At 45.0% G+C, this 14,239-nt stretch overlaps 1 protein-coding gene across 2 annotated transcripts in view; it reads left to right on the top strand.

The window, feature by feature from the left end:
* PDE6D (phosphodiesterase 6D) overlaps nucleotides 1-14,239 on the top strand; it is a 36,182-nt gene that overhangs the window by 21,203 nt on the left and 740 nt on the right. Inside the window, exons 2-4 of one of the 2 annotated variants that reach the window (XM_084291641.1) lie at nucleotides 7,277-7,365; nucleotides 11,634-11,759; nucleotides 12,633-12,738. In XM_084291641.1, the coding sequence (XP_084147767.1) occupies nucleotides 7,277-7,365; nucleotides 11,634-11,759; nucleotides 12,633-12,738 (321 nt within the window). The remainder of the gene's footprint in view (nucleotides 1-7,276; nucleotides 7,366-11,633; nucleotides 11,760-12,632; nucleotides 12,739-14,239) is intronic. The other variant, XM_084291642.1, reaches the window with a different exon arrangement.

Below are 14,239 nucleotides of genomic sequence, written 5' to 3'. Positions count from 1 at the left end.
ATTATCATAATAGTTGAGCTGTGTTGAAAAGATTGGATGTTCTGGAGTGGTTAAGGCGAAATGAAGTTGTTTCAGTCGCTGGATTGCTTCATGGTTCCCTCGCGAGGAGGAAAACCGGGCGATGTGCTGAAATTAAAGAGCGGCCAGGCTGAATTGCACACTCGTTCTTCCAAATTGTTTTGGGACAACTTAATTCGAAGCATTCTGGATAAAAATCTCTAGCCAGGCGGGTTTGAATCGCAGGGATGTGCCTTGAATTGCCTCTCCTCGCGTGTTGTTCCTCGGGGTGGCTTCTCAAGCTGCCCTGCGTGCTGCCACACCTTGCTGTAGAGCTGGGCATCTGCGGTAAGGTGGTCCCAGTGTTTTATGTTGTGATTGCATTTTTAGTTTCCCTTGTGTGTGCAGTCTCTCCTGGCTACATTCAGGTTTGTTCTTTCTGTTGAGCTACAAGCAAGCCACTTTCAAATTGCATTCTGATAAAGCCCTATGGATTTTAAAGGTCACATTCTTTTCTCCGATGAATACATCATTCCCATCGATTCACCTGCTGTTTCTGCAAACTCAGAGTATTACTGATGACATTAATTATGTTAATATGCAGAGGTTTCTTAGCATGAGCTCAAGCTTTTCTAACACGCTAATTTTTAAGATCTTTTTAAAATGCAGGAAAGATGGGGAGGAGTTGAGTGTTAACGCACTGGAAGAAAGAAAATAATTTTCTTTGTGCAATTCGTGCTTCTGAGATGGTCCTGCAAACAATGCTGAGTGTTTCGAGTTATTGATTGGTTTACTACCTAGGATGTAAAGCAATCTCCAGATGTGATCTCATGTTATTTTCCCTGCTTAGGCATTGCTGTAAAGGAATTCTGTCAAACCTGTTCAGAGAAGCCAAAGAAAAGCCTGAAAAACACAGGTAGCAGAAAGCAGCATAGAGCCACTGTGTTGCTTCAGCTCACTTTTAGTTTGGCGCTGTTGGCTGGTTCTCAGAACCATCTTAACATCTGTTTCGAGAGGAAACGAAAGTTACCTTTTTGGCTTCATCTCATTATGTCTGTAACCCTTTTCTTCAAAACGAACATCTGTTTCTGGCACTTTGGGTCTGAGGGAGAGGAAAAGTCAGTGCAATGGAAACCTGGCTCAGGTTGCAATATTTAAAGAAACAAAACCCCTTCTCCCACCGTGCCTGCCCATGCCGGACATTTATCCTCTTGTCAGAGTTTAGGAGCTCTCTGTCTGTGTTGTTTTTTAAGAGCACACGAGTGCTTTCAGACAGTAAATCGACAAAGAGTGAAAATTCGATGGAAGCTAACTGAAAGCAAACTCAGTGCCTCGTTATGCTTCATGAGGTCACCGGGATGCTGTGGAGTAAAGATGTCTGTTAATTGTGATATCTGTTAATTCTGATGAAAATAGTGAATAATAATTGTCTTACCCCAACTAAATTGTTTGTAAGGCACAGATGTTAAACTGGATAATCTGCACAACACGTTTATTGGCAAATGTTGGGCATGATTTTACAGAGTGAAATGGCTTCTGTATTTCTCCAGTTCGCTTAGCATCTCGTTGCGGCTGATCTGACTGCAAATTGACCTCTGTTGCATTTTTCTTTTAGATATTTACAGTGGGCCGCAACGTGAGCGCTGCCAAGATAATAGATACGAAGAGGTGCAAGCAGAAAATCCTTTGAGGCTGGGCACATAGCTCATCCTCGGAAGTGCTGCCCAAGGTGCAGAGAGTGTCTTTGTCAGGTTCGTGCAGGAAGAACGTGACGGGCACTAATGAATGCTGGGGCTTAACAACAGGAGCAACCTCACTGCAGAGCAGAATTGATTTGAGGTCTACTTAATATAATATAATGTAGCAGTATTAGCTGCTGCCCTATTAGCATAATTTGCTATTAAAAGTGATGTAAGGTTGACATGGTATTGAGGAATACGTGTGACTGTCTTGCCAAGTGTGGGCCAAGCACAGCTTCATCCAGAACTGCCCGATGTTAGATGACAACATGTTTTGGTGAGAGAAAATCCATGGGACAAGCTTCTGCAAGCAAAGATGTAGGGGGGAATCCTGCAAAAAAGAGAAGAGTAGCGCAAAGGATACGAGGTTTATGGCATTGTGTTGATTTTTTTGCTATGATGCCATAGCTGTTAAGTGTATTCCTCTGCTAGCATAATTTGCTTTGAGATGACTTTGTTGGTTGCTGGAGATTTTTGCTGCATTTCACCATGTGATTCACATGAATCTGTGGATCTCCCCGGCTTCTGTTGCACAGCAATTTGTTCTGTGCAGGAGACTTTAGAAGCAGCCTGGAGTACAGTGAGTACTTGAGCGTCGGGAGTGCTTTGAAGGGATAATTGGCTTCCTTCCATTTGAGGATTTAATGGAGCACCTTTCCAGTCCTCAGCACCTCCCATCTTTTGGAGCAGCACAGTAACCCATATCTCGTGCGTCACTCCAGGGAAGCTGGTTTGTAATAAATAGCAGAGTTTTCAAAGTACCTGCTCCTGAGAGCTGGCATAGCGCTCTGGCTGGCTAGTCTGGAAGAGAGGAGATTGTGCTGCTGCCTGACAGCAGGGGAAGGTGACAGTGCTATACCCAAGGCTTCAGTAATGTTTGAGGAATAGCCTCCAGTTTGTGAGTTTGTTCTGGTACTTCTCTTACTAGAAGGAATGGATGGGCACCTGTTCTGTTCCTGCAGATACGACACTATACAGAATTTCTGCCTTAACCTCAGGAGAAAAGACTCCTGCTCTCCTCCCACATTGCCAACATTTACACTTGGGCTTTATTACGCACTGAAGACAGCAGCAGTTCTTGTGTGTGCAGGCAGGGTGAGTTCAGGGCCTGATTCAACAGCGTACGTGTGCACATGCTTAAATGTAAGCACACAATTAAGAGTTCTGTGGGAGAGGGATTTGGGAGTTGTAATAAAAAGTGAGATTAGAGATTGGGAAGATTAGAGGACGAACGGCAGGAGTGGAGTAGGAGCATAAGGCTCTCTGGGTGGTCTACTCTGTAATCCTGTAGTTTGGTAGTTTTTGTTATCTTATTTTGGTCCTTACTCCTCAGACGGGATTGAAACCTCTGAGAAAAAAAAGGATTCTTCTGCAAAAATACGTCTGATAAAAATACAACCCCTAAAGGCTGATCCCTACTTACCTGTGCTGTGCTTTAAAGTGCCACGCTCACCCACGTCACAAGGGCCTGGTTGTGTCTGCTGTGCAGGATAACATAAAACCAGGAGCGGCAGCTGGGCAGTGCAGAAGAGTTGGGCACTTCAGATCAGAAGCTTTTCTGGGTCTGCAACAAAGACGTGAGTCTGAATTCTCCAGGGCTTCCAGCTCTGCCTTCTCCTTATCATTTATCCCGGAGGACAATTCTTGTTTCCAGGTGATTGTTGAGATCCTGTTGGCGCCTGACTTGTAGAGAGCTGTTCTTAATGCTGCATTTCTTATACAAAAAAAAAAAAAGAAAAGAAAAAAAAAGGTTGGCAAAGATGATGAAAGACCTTCCCATCCATCCAGGAGTGGTTGGGAACATTAGGCTTGCTTTTATTACGAGAGATAATAGAGCAGCACTTCTTAAGGCTTTAGAAAGGTGTAGACAGCAAGGAACAAAATGAAAAATAGAGCAGTTTTTAATGGAAGGAATGACACCCACTGCTCGCTGCAGCCATTCAGATATTCAAAAAGTGCTAAACATCACAGCACACAAATAACAGTCAGGGAGACTGGGGAGAACTTTAACTCCGTCGTACTTTAATGATTAATTTCGCTTGTACTCATCCTCGTCCTTCAAGGTTACTCTTAATTACCAGTGTGGTAATACATGGGAACATTTTGCAATGCTAAACCATTTAAAGATAGGTATGTATGTTTGGATTTGTTTGAAGGAAATGATGTCTGTGACAGATAGAAAAAAGCAAGAATTTCTGTGCTGAGATCAGAGGCGTTCAAGACAACAAAACTCGGATTCAGACACGCACAAACCGTTTCACTTCATCAGGCTAAGCAAAGTAGGTCTGCGAGGAAGCTAATTCATGTCATGTATATAAAGCAAGTCAAATTCCAGCTACTACAAAGCTTTTACGTAAGACTTTGCTGACCCAATAGGTGGTGGAATATAAATAGATCAACAGTACACCCTTCCTTCTGCTGTTCTACCTAATCCTTCCTTGCCTTCGGGATTGAGGAGTATTTGATCTATTGAGTCTTAAATCAGACGTTCTTTCCTACAAAAAATCCCCCAAAAGCCAGGAGAATGAAAATTCAATGGTAGGAGAGTGTTCTTGTGATTTTAGAATGAGAAGCAGAATTAGGAATATACAATTGTGCTTTTTTTTTTTTATTTTAGTGTATATTAACTTCACAAAGCTGTAGCTGCATGGCCCTCTGCTTGCTCTCCGTAGCTACCCCTGCCAGGTGACTTGGCGTGAGCCTCTCCAAAAAGAGTAATTGCGTTAAACCTGCATTCATTTGCTTTCTCCTTTTCAGTAATACTCCAAATGCCCTCTTCATCCTGCCTGCAGGTCTCCAGTGCTGCTCAGAAGATGGAGCACTTTTTATTTTTAGTAACAATATCTCTCACGCTGGGATGGAAGAATCTTAAACCAATTAAACACATTAGAAGATAACAGGGTGTGTGGGTTTGGTTCAAGATCTCCATTTTCTTCACTCTGGGGTATGTCCTAGTACCAGCCTTTCTGTCCAAGATGACAGAAATAGTGTGATAAGCTGCTAACTAGGTAAGCAGTACAGCTGCTGCTTTGTCAGGTATTCTCTCGCCAAAAAATCACTGGTAATGGGTTTTGCCTTTTTGTAAAATTCCATTCCAGTTAAGTTTTATAAGCGGTCTCAGCTTTGACTTAGGAAATTGTTTTCAGATGTCTATTTCTTTGGAAAGATTTTCTTTTAAGAGCGAATCTCTTGAGCTTGAAGTGCTTTTTTTTTTTTTTCCAGTAGAAGAGGATTGTGTGAGTTTGAGATTTGATGATTTGTGCTTCCCTTTTAATAACGCTTGGTTATTGGGGGAAAAAATAAAAAATAATAATAAAAAAAAAACACTTGTGAACTGGCTAGAGTATTCTGATCCCTTAAAATATGTCTGCATGCACATATTTTAACTCTGTGTATGTGCTCGGAATAGCAGGTGGATTTGGGTTGCTGACCTGCGTGCCCTCACTGGCAGGGATGGAGTCTTCAGCTTTTTATTTATTCTTGATCTTTAATTTGACAGTCAGAATTCAAAGCATGGTGCAGGCGATCTTGGATTTACTCTTACCGGGGAAGCTCTGCTGCTCCGTTTGGCACCGCGCAGCCTCCAGCCAGCCCTGGGAGCTCCTAGCACCCACCGACAGCCACAGTGAGCAAATAGCCAGGATATTCTTCTGCAGGGGCTCATTTTTTAAAGGTAATGCAGGTTTTTGGTAATCAAGCGCCCAATTTGCTGAATTACTGTCCTGCTAATAGCCAAGAGTGTTTGCATCGCAGGGGCTTGTGAAGATAAATGAACTCGTCGGCGAGATGCTCAGATTGTCTCATTTGTTATTTTTCTCTCGTACGTGGCATTTGATAGATGGCACGCTGCTTTCTATGCAAATAGCTTCACCCTGGCTAGTTTTTGTGTTTGTCTGTGGGAAGATGTATCTAAAAATGGAGGCCTTTTTGACGGTTTCAATTACAGTTGGGGCGGTTCCATCCTGCAGGTTGTGTTGGCTGGGGACTTCGATTTTTCCAGCCAGAACCACACGAAGTGCCCAGCCCAGCTGCAGGTTCTTTTTGCTGTGCTGCTGCTCCTTTCCTCTCTCTGTCTTGCTGCCTCCAGCCCCTTTGCTTCGGTACTTGGGGAGATTTTTCAACTTGCAAGCTTTCCGCCAGGAGATGGAGGTGGCATACGGGGCTCTCTGGGGGCTCTGCCTTCTCCCCTGTCCCTCCTGGGTTAATCCCAGACTGAGTAGTAGATAATATGTGTTTTAGAACAAGTTGGAAGGACACAAGCAGCCTGTGCCACGCTCCCTTTTCCCACCCAAGTCGTTCCTACACCATGGAAGCTGTAGGGCCGTGCCTGTGTGCACACACCCCTACCTTTCCACCCTTTCCCTTTTGGTAGGACATGGAAAATGTGGCCAACCTTCAGGAAGGACAAGGTTCTTCACGCCTTTTCAGAAGCAGCCATCTTCCCTTCCCTCCTCCACGCAGAGAATTTTAAAACAAACGCTACCCTGTAACCCGAAATTTGCTGAAGCATCTGTTTCTTCCCTGGAGTTCTGGAGAAAAAAAAAAAAAAAATTTGATCAATGTCAAGAGTCTGCCTGGAAACTGCGTATGCTGGAGAATGAATTCACTGTGCATATCTCACAGCTCCTATTTATACCTCTGTGGAGGTCCGTGTTGTCCTCATCTGCTCCTCTGCCTTCCCAGTCAGCTCCTTGAGCCTTCTCTCCTTTTCCCAGATAGTTCCCGGTGCCTCATCCGATGCAGCGATGGGCTGCAGGGCACGAGGCTGTGATGGGGCCTGGGGCTGACCGAAGGCTCTGCCCTGCTCAGAAAGGCACTGGGCAGGCGTGCGGGCTCCTCGCTCTGCCATGTAAATATCTGAGTTATGTTACAGGGTAGCCTTAAGGTTATCACTAATTGTCCCTTGGAAGAGGTGAGTGTTTCATGGTCGTCTGTAATCATCACGAGCTGAATTCCCTGAGCTGGGCTTTCTGAAGGCTGGCACAGCCTCACGTGCTGAGAGCGAAACGAGAGTGTCCCTGAACTCAGTGCTCAGCAGCTGCAGAAGTCCCCTGAGTGGCTGTTACCAGGTCAGCAGCCATAGCACAGCCCTTGGTGTTCATATTTTTAAGTCAAAAAAATAAGTGCGATCAGGTATTATTCTTTTTTTCAAATGTTAAATAGGAAGCACTTCTTTTTCTAGCTGGAGAACATTTGTTTGCCTGGGATTTTGGTGTTGTTAGCAGTGCTCTTGCTTCCCTGCAGCACAGGGACATCGTCTTTATCCTTTCGAAGCGCCGAAAAAATGATAAATGAGGTTAACAAGCTTCAGTCCAAGTGAGAACTGAAGCTGTGACTGTACAGCTCTCAGTGCATTAATTCTGGTCAAGGGTTGGTTTGTTCATTTATTTCCTCCATGTCTGTTCTCCCCGGCCTCCTGAGAATTGGTAAATGCTCCTGGAGCTCAGCTGGAGCAGCCTTTTTTAGGGCTTCAGCAAGAACACTGGGCACGGCATTTGGGAGCGTGGATACCTTGTTTTCCTTAATTGCTTCCCAATCAGAAACTGGATGAATCTTCGGGATGCGGAAACGGGGAAAATCCTCTGGCAAGGAACAGAAGATCTGTCTGTACCTGGAGTGGAGCACGAAGGTAACTGCGTGGCCTCGCTGTGCACCTGGGGGCTGGGCCGTGCTGCACTAAAGAGATGCAGACTTTTCTCCATATAACGGGGCAGGGTTTGGTCGAAGTACAGGTCCAAGGGAAAAGCAGCGTGGAAGAAACATACACAGTTTGTGCCTTTTCTGGCCACAGCTGACCTAATATTCTGCACTAAATTTGCCCTCTGCTTTAAAATGGCACACATGTTGCATTGGCTCTGCTCTGCTGTCCCCTGTGATTCCAAGGCAGCCTCTTCCCTGTCCTTTCTGTCCTTGCCATGTGGCAGAGGACTCCACTGTCCCTTACACATCCCCTTTGTGACACAGCACTGTGAAGGTAACGTCCCTTGCCAAGAGCTTTGCTTTGGCTCTGCAAAGTCTGACCTCACTGAATTAATTTGAAGACTTTGCTATTAAGTGAGTGTCATGCAGCTGATCTCCAGCAAGTGGAGTCAACTTGATCATTTAATTGTGGTGCTGGCATCGACATATTTTTGGTTAAATATCAAAGATTGAGTTCTGTATTACAGTCCTAAGACTTACCCATCCCATAAATGGGGAAATTGTGTCTGAAGGAAACAGCCAGCTTACCGTGCTGCCCAGGGAACAGACAGAAGATCTGTAGCAAAACACTGTGAGTCCAGTGATATACTTGGTTTTAAAACAGGATTAAAGCATGAGAGAAACGAGTTGCCTTCTCCTCATTTGGTCCCCAGTCACCATTCACCTGCTTTAAGGAGAGAGTTCACTTTTAGGACCAGTAGTAGGTTGCCCCAGCTTGAGGGGGGGACCTGATGCCGGGAATGGAGGAGGCGAGTCAGAGCTAGGGGAAGGCCAAGCCGTGACTGTGATCACAAACAGCATTTTCCAAGCTTTGTCTTCTTCAGCCTTGCTAACCCGTGCTCCCAATATCGTGCCACTGCTAACAGCAAACAGTTCTGTTAATAGGAAACTGGCCTTGACAGGTACTTCCTCACACACACCAAGGTGCCTATATTAAAGAAAAACATTCCAGCACTTTAAATGCTACTGTAGTAAAGCCACTGAAATACAACTTCCAAAAGGAATGCAATAATTCATCAGTGTAATGCTAAATTTCTTGAACTGTGGCTCAGTGATACTTCGCCTTCTTCAAACACTTGTAGTGTTCGGCGTGCTACAGCACCTGACAGCACACCCAGGAGAAACGAGGGATCAGGCTTTCAAAAGCAGAAGAAAATCAGCCAAAAATATCCCCGTTCTTCCCAGATTTGGTGCTGCAAAAGCTTCACGTGGACACGTGGCTCGTCTTTGAAGCCTCTTCTCTCTGTCTCAACAGACCAACACCCCCTTGGTTCAGTGAGAGCCACAGGACGATGTGATTTGGGGCAGCTGGAGCTGTGCTCATGAGTGTTGGTGGTGTTGCCCCATTTCCCATCGTCTTTCTCACTTTGGCAAGTCAGATTGGCCTCACCACGTCTCAGATTTTCCTCACACATAAAACAGGAGCACTCCCCTCCATCAGAGGAGCTTGGGGAATTAATTAAAGCATATTCTGGCGTGAGATTAATGCCCGTTGTACAAGGAATCGTCCAGACCTTATCTGGTGTGCGGTTTGGTCATCCATCTAAAAGATGAATGACTGTAAACTTGAGCAGGTGCAGAGAAGAGCTGTTAGGTAAAGCCACTGGAAAAATTAAGGGTGGGAGGATGGTCCTCCTTTGGAAAAGAGAGGAAAAAAAGCCATTCTTGTATAGCTTAGCAAGGAAAGAAGGCTGAGATGGCTCGTGTGTGTGTTCTGGGGCCTTCCAGGGCACATAGCAAGCAATCACGTAGAGAGCAGAGTGAATAAAAGATAATTAATTTAAATGTGATTTTTATTTAAGTACAAGTTTCTTTAAAAGCTAACTCTTAAATTCCAAATCATGATGCTCTGTTAATACCCAAACTTACTGCTTAGATGAAATTAAAAGAATATTAATGCGGAATTAGATTGCGGCTGAAGCTTTAGTGTTAACCCGCTGGATGTGGTGCAGATCGCTGCCTGAGAACCTGGAGGTGGAATTTACCAACCAGCTAAATCAGCTTCTGCTAGCAGGAGATTTACCATACACCCAGTTAGCTCACTGTGTGTTCGGTGCCCTGGCAGGCAATCTGGGAGCTGGGAAAGAGCAAAGTTTCTTCTCTTCCAGTACATAAACAAAGCGAGGTGCAAGCAGCTGACATCCAGCACTTGTAAAGTCCCCAGAATTGTTGCCAATCCCCACAGCCCCTTCCATTCAGAAAATACAAATCATCCTTTCATTGTCTAAGAAAAGATGCAGTTTTAGGTACATGTTTGGATGAACCGGCTTTTTTTTTTTTTTTTTTTTTTAACATATCCCAAATATATCACATAGTTTTATTAAACTATGAGAAAAGATAACAATACCGATGGCTCAATTGAATTTTAGTTTTTGACTAAACACTGTTTGGCCCCAAATGAGTAGTTTAGTAAATCAGAAATGTGTCACCCATCACCTTCTTACAGAGTTAAGTGTCAGAATTAAGAACCCGAATTAGTATGTTAGCTATATAAAAGCTTTAAGAAACATGCAGGTATAATAAATACATCCTCAGGTTAAAAACTAACAGGAGAACATTTAGGATAAAGTCTGTGCTTACCTGCATTTCGGTGTGTTTTGATGGTCCTAGCTGATGAGCATCAAACTTCTTCCTCTTCTATCTTTTTAACAGAAAAGAAGAGGTACAAAAGTAAAATGTGTTTAAAATAAATAAATGAAAACTCTCAGCTTGGTGGTATAAATATCAATTAAAATCTCTTAGATCGCGGCTTTAGAGACAACACAGTCCTACTTTTATTAAAAGTAACCTTTTATTTTGCAGTTTTACAATATTAAAGCAAACCTTCCCAGCAGTTTGTCTCGGGGATGAAAGAAATGTAATTACTAAATTGCAGAATAGTTTTAACAAGTCGTTTTGCACTTAACTGCAAAGGGATGTTTGTTCACAACAGGCTGGAGTCTGTACTTGTGAGGGCAGTCAAGGATGGTGCCATGCAGATTTCCAGGCTGAAAAAAAAAAAAAAAGGCGAAAAATAATTAGAGCGCTTTACATTTAAAACTCTTCTCTTGCACTTTTAACTTTATTTATTTATTTATTTATTTATTTTTATTTTGGCAAGCCAGGGACTGTGTACTTCTCCATGGGATAGGACAGTAGCTCGCATTCCCTTGCCCTCCAGCAATCTAGATGGCTCTCATAGCAAGGTCCTGCTCCAGCAGACTGTTACATCAGGTGGATATGGCAGGGGTTTGGAGAACTCTTACTTTTATTAAACAGCAGCCTGCTGTCTGCTCACGGACGTTTTGATAGGCTTCCCATTTCGGACTAGTTTGGCACATAAAGCACGTACCAGCTGTGTTCCCTCCCCTCTTTATTTTTAATAAACTGACACGAAACACTTTCTGCTACGCAGGAAGGATTATGTACAGTCACACCACTTAAGTATGACAGGCTTGGGAGATTTTTACTATACTGGTTCCCCCACTCCCAACCTTATTCATCTGATTTGGACCTTTCAGCATATGAATCTGTGCTGCAAACTGCCCCTCCTCTTACTCCTTCACTTCTAAAAAAAAAAACCATGAAATATCTAACAGGTACAGTTGTCTCACCTGTTGCAAGAGCACAGATAACTCAGATTTGCCTCTCTCAAACCATGCAGTTTGCTGCTGACTTTTCTGCCTGTGTGGAGCTCAGGGAAGAGGTGTTTCATGTACTTGTACAGGATGACGTCCTAGAGCTATGAGAGGTGGCTGGAACAGTGCTGCCGAGCTGAGGAATAGCTGCTTGTGGTTTGCTGGGGATGCACAGCCTGAAAGGGAAGAAGAAGTGAGAAGGACTAACACGCCTGTGTACAAACAGGCTGCATGTGACCTTCAGCATGTTCCCTACAGTAAAAATTCAAGTTGCATCTCAATGTTTTGACTTGAAGAACCGTGTTTTTAGTGACAGAGTTAAGAACTAGCAGTTTGAGAAATCAGTGTTGTATTCCTGGTTGTGTTACAAGGTTCATTCCTGGCTCTGGGCATTCCTGGCTTAGATTTCACACCTGCAAACGTAAAAACAAAGTAGGGAGAGTCCTTTGTGCTCGCTTGTCTCCTACTACTATGATCTTGTACTGCACTAATCGCTGTTTCAATGTATTCTCTAACAGCACCCGAAGCAGCCGGGTTTGTTTCATTGTGTCCAAATAACGCTTGTTTATCTGTTTGACAGCTCGAGTTCCTAAAAAAATCCTGAAATGCAAAGCGGTGTCTCGGGAGTTAAACTTCTCCTCAGCAGAACAAATGGAAAAATTCCGCCTGGAACAGAAAGTTTATTTCAAAGGGCAGTGTCTAGAAGGTATGTGTCTGCTCTGCGTGCGGCCCTGCTGCAGCACAGGGGGTGAACCCCAGCGTGGCGGGGATTAGAGGAACTGAACGGGGTTGAACGCAGTAATTTTAATTTTTCAGAGTGGCCCTGAAGCACTCATCTTGTCAGGACTAATGGGCCGCAGCATTAGGGATAGCATTTCATAAGTGTATTAACACTTTGTTATGTAAGCAAAAAATCTGGGTAATCATGCCTCAGGGCATAAATCCACCGCAGGCTGCCTGAGGCTAGGAAACGGGTTATTTTAGTGTCACCCATCGTGGGGATTCATGCATCTTCCTCAGCAGCACCTTGTGCTGGCCTCTGCCAGGCTGGAGGCTGGGCTAAAGGAGCCTCTGGTTCGCTGTGGTCGCAGCCGTGCCCCTGGGTGTTCGCTGCCTGCGTCTCAGCCTCATCTCCCTGGCTGCGGTATTACTCCTAATCTGGGGGAAGGAGGGGCAGAGAAACATCGAGCTCCTTGTCTTTGGGGCAACCAGTTGGACGCTTCGTCTGAACTGGATCCGCAGGATGTCTGCAAGAGGGGGGGGGATGTGATTTCCCTGCTCCCGATGAGGTGCGATGGAATTTCCATCGGATGCTAAGGAAGCGGCGTGAGTTTATCGCTTCCATCAGCTCATACAGAAAGGGAGTAGCTGCATTAAGAGGAGGGCAGGGTTCAGTGCATTTTAAGTCGTAATGTAAAATGAAAACTTACAAAGTAATGTAAATGTAAAACGTTGGCAGCACTGCAAGACAGATTAGGGAGTTCCCCAGCCTGTCAGGTGAAAAGCAAAAGGACCATTTGTGGATTTTTTTTTTTTTTCTTCTTTCAAATGCCTCTGAATCTTCTTTTTTACTTTGCAGAATGGTTCTTTGAATTTGGTTTTGTGATTCCTAACTCCACAAACACTTGGCAGTCCTTGATAGAGGCAGCACCTGAATCACAGATGATGCCAGCTAACGTTTTAACGTGAGTGCCTTGGGCTTACAGAACCTGAGAGCAGGCAAAGAAAAAGCAGTGCATGACATTTCCTTGGGGGCCACAGTGGGAATGGAGAGAGGGAGCTGCTACCAGCTCTGAGTCACCCTCGCTGCTATTAGCTTCTGAGAGATAAAAGGGGCGAAGCCAACCTCATTACCTGCTTTCCCATAGGTCCAATTTGCATTAATATAGCAATAAAAGTTTGCAGAAACTGGAACTGATCCTTTATTAGAGCTGCTTTATTTTTTTTTTGAAAGGTGATCTGTGAAAAAAAGGTGATCTGTGGTTTAAAAATGCTTTGCAGCTTAGTGCCCCTCACATCCAAATGGGCAAACAAAAATAGATATTTGGACCACTTTCAAATCCAGCTACTGGTGACTGAATCCTGTCCAAGGTGGGTGTTTTTCAGGCAGAATGTCACCCATGGGAGCTGCTCAACTGTTTGTTCCGTCCCTGTACCATTTTGTCAAGCTTCGTGTCCTTACATTTGAGTGTAATCTATGCATTTAGTCCTGTGGAGTGGCATCTCAGGTTAAAATACCCTTAACAGGTAGGAAGCAGGCACTTTACAGTAATCCATAATGGGATTCACACACTTCCCTCATAAACGCCTTGTCCTGGCCACAGTTTGCACATTGACTTCTGAGCCTTCCTCTAGGACTTGGATCAGAATAACACGGGCAGGGCAGTGCTCTGACTGGGAGCAGCAGGGCACGAGGTTTGCTGAGGTGAGGGAAAAGTGAGATGAAGGAAAAGGCTCCTTGAGGGAAGCCCCTGGGAAGCTGTAATCACGGACAAAAGGCCACCCTCCCTGCCGTGGCTGATGCGGTGCTAGATGGGTGCTGGCACGCACGCAAGGAGCACGTTGCCAGCAGAGACAGAAGGGTACAGGAATCCTTGTGCCAACCCGAGGCAGATAGAGAGCAGCTCGTCTCACCACAAGGTCACCGTGTCCTCTGGAAGACCTCCCTCCCTCTCCAGCGTTTTCCCTCTTGTTCCATCTGGAGGAGAGCCAGTGGTGTAGGGAAGGCACTGGGATGGGAAACGCCATCACTGATCGCTACTCGCAGCACGTTTCAAAGAGATAGCGGGCTCAGAAGGAAGCCTTGGTGTTAGGCACGTGCTCCTGGCCGCAAGCTGCTCAAGGAACTTGGAGGTGCCACACACATCCTTGGCTCCCAGGGCCGGTGGCATTTATTCAGAACAGGAGGTGCCAGGTCAGGAACCAGAGGGAAGAAACAAAGACATCTGACAATTGGTACCGACCATCTCAGGAAATCACGTCATTTTTCAGGACTGGGAGGATTTTCCAGGGTCCCATTCTTTCCCTGGAGCCTCTCCAGGCTGTCCGGCAGCATGGGGATGGGGGGATCCACATGGGAATGCGGTGGAGAAGTCCTTCACCCTGATGGCCACAGGATCAGGACACAGCGCTCACTGCACAGGGCTCTAAACTAGAGGAAATGTTGTGGGGAGCAAGATGTCAGCC

Source organism: Netta rufina (genome assembly GCF_964035555.1).
Source record: "Netta rufina genome assembly, chromosome: 9".
NCBI lineage: Eukaryota > Metazoa > Chordata > Aves > Anseriformes > Anatidae > Netta > Netta rufina.
The sequence above is the reverse complement of the archived record's forward strand: the minus strand, read 5'-3'. Positions and strand labels throughout refer to the sequence as shown.